This window comes from Chelonoidis abingdonii, chromosome 3 (genome assembly GCF_003597395.2).
Source record: "Chelonoidis abingdonii isolate Lonesome George chromosome 3, CheloAbing_2.0, whole genome shotgun sequence".
NCBI lineage: Eukaryota > Metazoa > Chordata > Testudines > Testudinidae > Chelonoidis > Chelonoidis abingdonii.
Genome location: NC_133771.1, coordinates 31,962,769 through 31,972,763, shown reverse-complemented (window position 1 = coordinate 31,972,763; position 9,995 = coordinate 31,962,769). Strand labels below are relative to the sequence as shown.

At 45.1% G+C, this 9,995-nt stretch overlaps 1 protein-coding gene across 1 annotated transcript; it reads left to right on the top strand.

Annotated features, from left to right (window-relative positions):
• Positions 1 to 1,117: 1,117 nt before the first annotated feature.
• RRM2 (ribonucleotide reductase regulatory subunit M2) lies at positions 1,118 to 9,577 on the top strand. Its single transcript, XM_032779722.1, has 10 exons — positions 1,118 to 1,265; positions 1,358 to 1,435; positions 2,006 to 2,161; positions 2,958 to 3,074; positions 3,865 to 3,998; positions 6,034 to 6,128; positions 6,856 to 6,989; positions 7,404 to 7,508; positions 8,310 to 8,423; positions 8,912 to 9,577. Exons 1-10 carry the CDS (start codon positions 1,173 to 1,175, stop codon positions 9,062 to 9,064), a joined length of 1,179 nt encoding a protein of 392 aa, XP_032635613.1. The 5' UTR covers positions 1,118 to 1,172; the 3' UTR covers positions 9,065 to 9,577.
• The last annotated feature ends 418 nt before the right edge of the window (positions 9,578 to 9,995 follow it).

Here is a 9,995-nt window from a genome sequence, read left to right as displayed (position 1 = left end):
CTCTCCTACTTTACCTTTTGAATTATATCTGAACAAGAGGCTATTCAATGAGAAGGTAAGAGCTATAGCATTTATAAAGGGAAATACTTTACACCGTGCATAACTAATTGGTGGAACTCAGTGCCACAAGATATATTTGAGGTATACAATTTAGGAGGATTCAAGAAATATATTTATATAGAAAACATGAACATCCAACATTATATTAGATGGGTTACATTTTTACAGAGAGTAAAATGCCCTGCTGGGGCATTTGAACCAATGGGCGCACAGCAGAAAGGTTTAATCTTCACTAGTTCCTAAACTGTTGCCACTTGAAAGGCTGGGACTCTCCACTAAGGGAGCAGAATTGCCACTTCCCTGGCTCTTATACTGCCTGGTGGTGGTAAAGGCACAGTCTGTGATATGGCCCTGATTTTCAGCTTGTGGTTCATGGACCCTTGGATGTCCACAGACGATGTCTAACATTTCCAAAGGGGACTGTACTGCTATTCCAAATCTTTAGAGGTCTGCAAATGAAACAAAGGTTAAAAACCACTGGTGTATGGGGGTGAGCAGCTCTGGGGAGACAGCACTCCAAGGCAGCCCCTCCCCCACCCATCCCATTCCTTATCCGGTTTTTCTTTTCCTGGAGTCTGCCAACACCCCATGCGGTCACCCGCCTTCCCTTTAAAGGGGGTGGGGGTGAGGAGAGACAGTCCCTATCCCGGTGGGGCCGGGCAATGTAACAAAAGGTATGAAGGGGAGGAGAACCAGGCGCCGGGGATGGAATCGTGTGAGGCAATACAGGGGCGTGTCCAGCGGGGGCTCTGGCCAATGGAAGCGTCCAGGCGGAGTGCCGGGAATTTAGGCTGATTCCAACTTGTGTAAAACTGAGGGGCGTGGTGGCGAGGCTCTGGCCAATGGAAGCGCGGAGCGGTCGGAATTTTCGGCGGCTCCCGCGTTTGTGACAATGGGGAGCTTGGCGCGGCCGGGTCCCTGGCCAATGAGAACGCAGCGGGGGCGGTGCCGTTCGGGATTGGCGCGGTGCCCGGCGCTGTGATTGGGCAGCCTGGCGTTCTGGCGCCAAGTTCGAAGGGAATATAAAGTGTCCCCTGGAGCGCCGCAGCCCGATCATCGCCCCTGCCTGTCAGAGCCGGAGCTTCCGTCGCCGTGTCCCCGCCATCACCGCCATGATCCCCGCCCGGGCCCCGTTCTCTGTCCGCAACGAACAGCCCCGCCTGTCGCCTATGAAGAACCTGGTTCTGACCGACAAGGAGAACACGGTGAGTGTCCCCACCACCCCCACCCCCAGCTCCGGGCGCGGCGCCTGGCCCCTGCCGGCTCCTGTCACCCGCCGCCGTCTGTGTCTCCACAGCCCCCCGCCACCAGCGCCACGCGGATCCTGGCCACCAAGACCGCCCGGAAGATCTTCCAGGAGGCGGACGCGAAGCCGGTGAGTCTGGGGTGGTGGGGGTGGAAGGAGAATGGTCGGCCAGCCGGGCTGGGTGTGGTGGGGGGGGACGAGGCCGCCGGGGCTGCTGACACGGCTGAGTGCGCGGGCTGAGCTGGGTGGCTGCAGGTGGCGCGTCCTGCCGCTTTTTGTCTTGGCGCCAAATGCTACTGTCCGCCGGCGCGCGGGCGGCTCCATCCATCCTCGCCCTCTTTGCGCTCGCCATCTTCCCCCCCTTAAGCGTTCGGGGGGGGGGGGGGGGCCGCTCGCCATCTTTCCCCTCCCTCCCCTTAGGTTCGGGGAGGGGGGGGCCGCTCGCCCTCTTTGGGCTTGTCATCTTCCCCCTTAGGTTGAAGGGACCCCCTTGCTCTCCTTCCCCCTGGGGGGGACCCCCCATACCCTCTTTGGGCTGGCCATCCTCAGGAATTCTGTGGCTTTTTTTTCCTGCTCCTCCTCAGGCACTTCCTTCCTTTTCTTCCTCCCTTCTCTCTTTCCCACACTCATCCCATCCTTGGGATGAGATCTCCAATACTGGAGATGTTGAATTCAAGTTTTCCATTGTGCCTCCTTTAGCTGAAACCCAAAGCAGCGATACAAGCTCCTAGCAATCTGGAAGATGAACCACTCCTACGGGAGAATCCACACCGGTTTGTCATATTCCCCATCCAGTACCATGATATCTGGCAGATGTACAAGAAAGCAGAGGCCTCCTTCTGGACAGCTGAAGAGGTGAGGGGCTCCCATGAATCTATCCCTGCTCTGGTTGCTTCAGTGGACACATCCACCTGACATTAGCAGCTCAGTCCAGCTCATAACGGAGCATGTTTTCCCAGTAGTGTAAACTTCTTTATGTTGCAATAAAGCCTAGGGACCTCAGTCATGAATCAGGACCCTGTTGCACTAGGTACTGTACAAACACAATAAAGATTGTCCATGTACCCTTTAACTATAAGCTCTTTGGGACATCTTCGCTCGAACCTGTGCTGTTGTAGTGCTTTGGTGTAGAACTACCTGCACCTATGGGGGAGGGAGGGCGGTTCTTTTTACTGTAGATAAACCACCTCCCAAGGGGCGTTAGCTAGGTCCATGGAAGAATTCTTCCTTGACATAGTACTGTCATGGGGGCTTAGGTTGGCCTATACTGGGCAGGGTTGTGGATTTTTTTGCAATTCTGGCCAATGTAGTTAAACCACCCTAACTTTCTAGTGTTAACATGGCTTAAGTTTGGCAAGAGCCAGTAGTGACTGCTTGTGTATTAATTGTACTGTTGCCTTAAAAAGATTAATTTATATCTAATGTATTATTAAACAGCATTGAAAAAAGTGACAAACCACGCACAGCTTTCTGTGGTTCTAGGAACCTATTAAACTTCATAACTTCATTTATTGCTGTGGTACTTTAGTTCACAGAGCACTGAGAAGAGGGGATGTTTAATACACATTATAACATTGCTCTAAATATCGTATCTAAAAGTGCATTCTTTAGTACCACAATAAAATTGTAAGTGTCTGCTTTTGTTGTTCAGGTTGATCTTTCCAAAGACATTCAACACTGGGAGTCCCTTAAGCCTGAGGAGAAATACTTCATTTCACATGTCTTGGCCTTCTTTGCAGCAAGTGATGGCATTGTAAATGAGAATTTGGTAAGCGCACAGAAGAGCAATCCTAAAGTGGAAAGCATTCAGCTAACAAAGCTGCCCAAATAACTCACATTAATGAGATTCACTTGCTGAGCTACTTCTGCTCTAAAACCTATTAAATCTGTAATCCATTTTTTGGTGAGGCAAAGGGTGAGGAAGTTGCACTTAGTAAAACAGGGATTGCTCTGTAAAATAGGACTCTTGTGGACTTTTTCAGAAACTCAGCTTTCCTTCTTGGAAGGAAAGAGGGGGTGGTTTGTAGTAAGAATACCTGATTTGGGAGTCTGGTGACTTGGATCTGATGTGACTACACTTTTTTGGAGTAGGGGGTGAGAGTGGGATGAATCAATTCCACAGTCTTGTTTGCTTCATCTATAAAATGGTGGAGGTATTTGCCTATCTTTTAGGGCAGTTGAGACTGAAGTAACATTTGTACTGTGCTTTAAAATCCTTTATGAGCTGCAGGAGTGCAAAATATTACTATAGTTCTGTTAATGTTTCACTTTCCTGCCCTGGATAAAGCAGAGATGGTGGGGGTGGGGAAGTGCAGTGTTACCTTATGCTCAAATACTTAAGGAGTTAAGGTGAGATCAAGCCAGAACCTAAGATTCCTAGCACTAAGGAGGAGGCTGTTCTAATGCACTACACCAGGCATAGCTTTTGAACACACACATTTGTCAGACCATAGGGGTGTAGAGCAAAACTGGAGATACTTGTGGGTTTAATAGCAAAAAAAACCCTGCAACATATTAAGTGGGTGATGCTTTCTGCAACAATCTGGTTTCTCCTCTAGGTGGAGCGATTCAGCCAAGAAGTACAAGTAACAGAAGCGCGCTGTTTCTATGGCTTCCAGATTGCTATGGAAAACATACATTCAGAAATGTACAGTCTGCTCATAGATACTTACATTAAAGATCCAAAACAGAGGTTCGTATCACATAATGAAATGTTCAAGTTGCTGTAAAGTCATGGTGGAATCTAATAGTGATACTTCTGTCTCTGTTTGAAAACAATACAGAAATGACTTGAATTTAAATTAGACTGTGGAGAACAACTCTACTGTGAAAAACATGTCACAGACCATGAAATCAGCCTTCTCCTGTGAAATTTGATCTCCCCTCCTGCTGGGAGCTTGGGGCTCCTAGCTGCTAGTCCAGCCAGGCTGGGGAGGGACAGGACAGGAGTTGTCCTTCCCCTGCATGGTGAGAGGAGACTATCTCCGGAGGCAGTGCAGAAATGAGGGCGGTACACCCTCATTTCTGCGCTTGCAGCAGCCCAGAACCTGGGCTTTGGGCTTTGCACTGCCGGCTCCTGCTGCAACTCTAGGTTCAGGTGCTGAGCTTGGATCTTCCTCCCACAGCGGCTTCTGCCAGGCTGGGGGCTTTTGCTCCTGGCAGCTGCAGCTGGGGCATTCTTGGCATCTGTGCTCCCCGCTCCATGGCTCCTGCCATGGTTCCAGTGCCCAGTCTAGGGGTTCCTCCTCCCATAGGGCTTCCACTCCTGGTGGCTGGGGCAGGGGCAGCGTGGGCGTGTGGCTTTTGCCCCCTGCAGCTAGGGATTGGGGGCCTCCTCCAATGTTCCAGCTGGAGCAACATGGACTCCCACTTGTCCTGGGGGGGAGGGGCCCTGCATTAATCTGTTCCTGGTATGGACTAGCAGATAGGAGCCCCTGGTTGGGGTGCTCCCAGCTGCATGGGGAAGATCCTACCCACTTCCATCTCCAGGAACATCCTCTAACTACAGGAAGGTGGGAAGGTGTTGCCTTCAGAGCCCAGTTCTGAAGGCAGCACCAAAGTGAGGGTGGCAATCTTGGGACCCCACTACAACAACATTGCAAACCTCCCCATGATCCCATTTTGGATCTGGACCCCCAGGGTTACAACACTGAATCTCAGATATGAATAACTGAAATTGTGAAATTGACCAATTTTAAAACCCTCTGGCCAAGAAATTGACCAGAATGGACCATGAATTTGGAAGGGCCCTATATATTACAGAACAGTACGGTGCAACAAAAACTATAGCAGAGGCTCGACTTTGAGATTACAAGCAAAGCAGATTTAACTTCAATAAGTGATAAATGAGAGGATGAAATCAAATATATGAAGGGTGGCATAGTCAGTCTCCATAGATACTTAAAACTAGACTACACTGTAATACAAGAGGCCCTTGCCTTGCCTAGTTGATGAGTTAAGTGACCTGAACAGTTTCTATGGGAACCATTACAGCTTGTATCTTTTTGACTTGCACTGAATTTTATATCTGAGATTTCAGGGTACATCTTCCCATTTAATGGTTGTCTACACTTGCTGTGCGGTTAAACTGAAAAATTATGCATTACCATTGTCAGCAAGTCACAACTATTTCTTAACTAGTCTTTTGTAATGTAGTAAACCATGCTCATTTCTGACAGCTACATATACACAAAGCTGGATGCTTTAAAACTTTGCCTTTGAGTTATTAAAACTAGTGCTAAAACTGCCAACTTTAAAAACCAAAACTAAACCCTACCCTTGGGTTGAAGTAAACATATCAGTGAGTCTGAAAGACTATTTCAGAATTAGGTATGTGAAAATGGGTTTATGAATTAGTTCTACAGTTTCTTAGAATGCTTATCATAAGATTTCGATTCATACTGTTTGTGAACAAAAATATTTGAAAGGTTGAGTATACTTCAGACTTCAACAGGGATTGATGCACTGGAATCCTAGAATAGCAGTGGAGGGCTGACAGGATAAATTGCACAGATGCAGCATGTCTATGCTGGGATTTTGGCACCTGTGTAGCAGGTGCCAAAATCCCTAATGTAGCCAAGTTTGTAAGTACTGGTTTCAAAATGTGCTGGGTAGTTGCAGGTAATTCAGGTTATTCAATGAGACAAACCTGTTACAGCTAGTTGCAAATACCTACTATACTGGTTGCTGTATTGACTTCTGCCTATAATGTACTATATGCTTTCCAGGGAATTTCTTTTCAATGCCATTGAAACACTGCCATGTGTTAAAAAGAAGGCTGACTGGGCCATGCAGTGGATTGGGGACAAACAAGCAACATTTGGTGAGTGCATTTCTGAACTGTGCACTTACTGGATGCTAAATGTGTTTCCTTTCCTAGCAAGAGTGAAGGGTGATTATTCGCCTTATTTCTGGAAGAAGATTAGTCTCAGATAAAGCAAATTATTATTCTCCCTTTTGAAGATGTTCCCCTTTGCTCTGCTGGCACTTTTAATTCCAACTGGTCTCTTGTGACAAATGTCTCTAGTTGGCAATATATTTTTTTTCTGTAGCTGCTTTGAAGCATATAGTTTTTTCATCCTAAGGAGATATGCTCCTGTTCAAGGATAAATATTTTTGTCTGCTTTATGGACTCTTGATTGCCTCACTTGGCAGGTGGAAGGCAATTGAAATTCCCATTATCCCTTGAGTATTAAATCTTTGCTCAAGGTCTTGTCATATGTTCTCAGACCAGTCTGGGTTCTGACTTGAAGGATGTCAAAACAGACTAAAATAATTGATCAGAGTTTTAGTGTAACATGATAACATTTTGGGCCATGGCTACACCAGAAAAGAGGTCAGAAATCCTGGCCTATATTCTTAGAGCCTTTAACACTTGCTTCTTGTAGAGACGACAAGGCCGTAGTTTCAGTCCCAGAGAGACTAATTCACTTAGGCAGCAATATTTTCTAGTCACGAATCTCATGAATGGAAAACTCAGTATGCTTTGAATTTTAAGGCTAGGTAAACATTCGCTTCAGTGCAAAACTTACACTAAACTTTCCTGACAGGAGAACGTGTAGTGGCTTTTGCAGCAGTGGAAGGAATCTTCTTCTCTGGCTCCTTTGCATCCATCTTTTGGTTGAAGAAGAGAGGGTTAATGCCTGGACTCACTTTTTCTAATGAACTCATCAGCAGAGATGAGGTAAGAGAACCTTGTAACACTCCTATTACAGTGCACCACAAGGTACAAGTGACCTTGTGTTTCAAGACAACTACTTATAATTCCTATGAATTGTCTGGTGCTAAATTAAATGGGTAAACAATATCTTGGGAATAAATAAGACTTGAATTGAGGCAGTGAGTGAATAAACCATTATGGTGGTGACTGGAGGGGAAAGTCTAGTAAGAAGGCTGCTTACTGAATTGTGCACTTTGCCTCTATTCAGAAGCCAAGGCAGAAACTACAAAGTGATCCATTTTTCTCCAGGGAAAATCATCCTGGGCTTTGAGTACTAAGATGGTATCTGGTTCATGGGCTTTTCAAATGTGCCTCTGATTTTAAGATGTGGCACTTCTAATCAATGTTCCTGAAATATCTACACATTCACCTTTTCAGGGTTTGCACTGCGACTTTGCCTGCCTAATGTTCAAGCACTTGATTCACAAACCATCTGAGGAAAGAGTAAGAGAAGTCATTACCAATGCTGTCAGGATAGAGCAGGTAATCAGGTGTTCCTTGTTTTGGGTTGTAAATGCTCACATTTTAGCTTAAAAAGCAGAGAACTATCAGGCCATGAAACTGTTCTAGATCAGTGGTTCTCAAACTTCAGGTGGTCCATGGAAAAAAAGAGGGTCTCAGTGGACCACTTAATGATCTTTCCAAATGTTTGTACCATTAGCTGACTATTGTAAAGTGCTTTGGCTAAAAGTGCTATATTTAAAAAAAAAAACAAAAAAACCCCCACTAACTTGATTAACCATTTTTTGTTCTACAAATAAAAGCACAACTCTGCTTTTAATAGCCATAGTCTTACCTTTCTAATCCAATGGACATGCCCTCTTCCCCTGCTGTGGAAGATCTGAGGTTGGGAAGGAGGGCTATCTCTCCCCAGCAGCTGCAGCCCTGGAACTGGGGAAAGTTGCCTCTAGCCACAGCAGTTCTGCATGTCCCAAATTCCCCCCCACCCCCTCTTCTCACCCCACTGCCCTCTCCCACCTACTCCCTATCACACCCCCTGCCCCCGCTCCCTTCCAAAGCAACCACCTCACCTTACATGCGTGCCTTCTCCAGGGTCCAGGCACCTAATTAGTGGTGCAATGCATGCATCTCACCACTAATTAGGTGGGTGGCTCTTCATTCTCTTGTATGTGGCTGCCCAGGCACACACCTTTTTAGAGAAAGTATCTGCGGACCATGTGAATCAGTGGTCCGCAGATGAAAATTTGGGAAACACTGCTCTAGATAACAAAATGTTTGTATGCTGAGGCCTTCTGTACTAACCTCCCTTCTTCATACCTGCAGGAATTCTTGACAGAGGCTCTACCTGTAAAGCTGATTGGCATGAATTGCACTTTAATGAAACAGTACATTGAGTTTGTAGCAGACCGACTTATGCTGGAGTTGGGATTTAGCAAGGTAAGATTTATAAGCAGTGCCTTTCCTAGGAAAAGGGTTGTATTCATTTGATATTTCCTATGAATCTTGAATATGTAAAATGGCTGCCACCATTTTATTTAATGTGACAGTCTTCAGCTCCTGACCAATAGCCAAGATCCCTCCAGCCAGTTGGTCATTTCCACTAATCTTAATGTACTCTGTCCTGGATAGGGATCTATATGATTCATATTGACAGTCAAATAAGCAATGTGATGGAAAGAAGGCATTGCAAGAACCACTGTGCTTCTGCCTCTTTAGAAGAACAGCAGATGAAAAGGCATACAGAAGTGAAGCATCCAAGACATGGGAGTGGGAGGAGTTTCACATGCTGATAGCAAACTGAATTACTTTGCATTAAGTAAACTTAAACTGGCTTTCCCATTCCTAGTCCTCACTTCCCAGTTGATTCTTTTCATTGCACTCCCAGATGTGAAAACCCATTTGTGATTAAAAGTCTTGTTTTTCAGATATTCAAAGCAGAGAATCCGTTTGACTTTATGGAGAATATCTCACTGGAAGGCAAGACTAACTTTTTTGAGAAGCGAGTAGGAGAATACCAGAAGATGGGAGTAATGTCAAAACCTACAGATAACTCTTTCACTTTGGATGCAGACTTTTAAATGAACTGAGACCACTTAAGATATGAGGTGCATGCTGTTCGAACGAAACATTGCTTTCAATGTTAATTCACATTGTGACTTGATTATACTAAAATCTCACTCTTGAACAGTGTGGGGTATGGTACTGTTTTGAGGAGGCTAGTATAGCTACAGCAGTAAAACTCTTTAATTAGATATCGCCAATGGTGTTAATTCATAGAATGCTTAGATGGAGTAACTTATATTATAAAATCATTTCCTGAAAAATCCTCAATTCTTGAAGTGATCTCGGATGCCATCCCTTGCAACAGGGAGGTTGTACACAGATCACTAGCTTCTGGAATTTCTGTAACAGCTGGAAGTGCTTGAGAAATGATGTCTTAAATGAGATTTGACAGATTTGGCTCTTGGATACTGGAGGGAAAGCTACATGACCTCACTGCTTCTAAGCAGGTTTTAAGTTTACTATTTGTGATAGTTTGTACATAAACCTGGCACTTTAATATTAAAAATAAAGAACTCTGACTTGTAGTATTCTTGGCAACATGAATATTGAAGCTTGAGTTAATACTAAATTTTTAAACACAGCATTGCATGTTATCCTTTTTTGTTTTTATGCTTATTTACTTGTATGTAACTTAACAACTCTGAGTCAGACCTGTTGGTGATCCTGACAGATCTGTAAAACTTCTGGCAAAGTGTAGAAATACAAACTGTATGGAAGCTGAGAAGCTTATTAAAAGCTCAGTGTTCTAGATACTGGGGAAACATTGTTCTGCTGTTGGCCTCTGTATGAAATCAAAGCTTTCTTTATTTTAGGAAATAGTATTTCATAGAGTTTTTGTCTGTTTTTTAGTAGCTCAAATTTCAGAGCTCTCTCAGGCAACACTCTTCACTAGATACAAAACTGAGGGGGCAAACTGTGAACAGCTCCCTTGAGATATGGCATTAA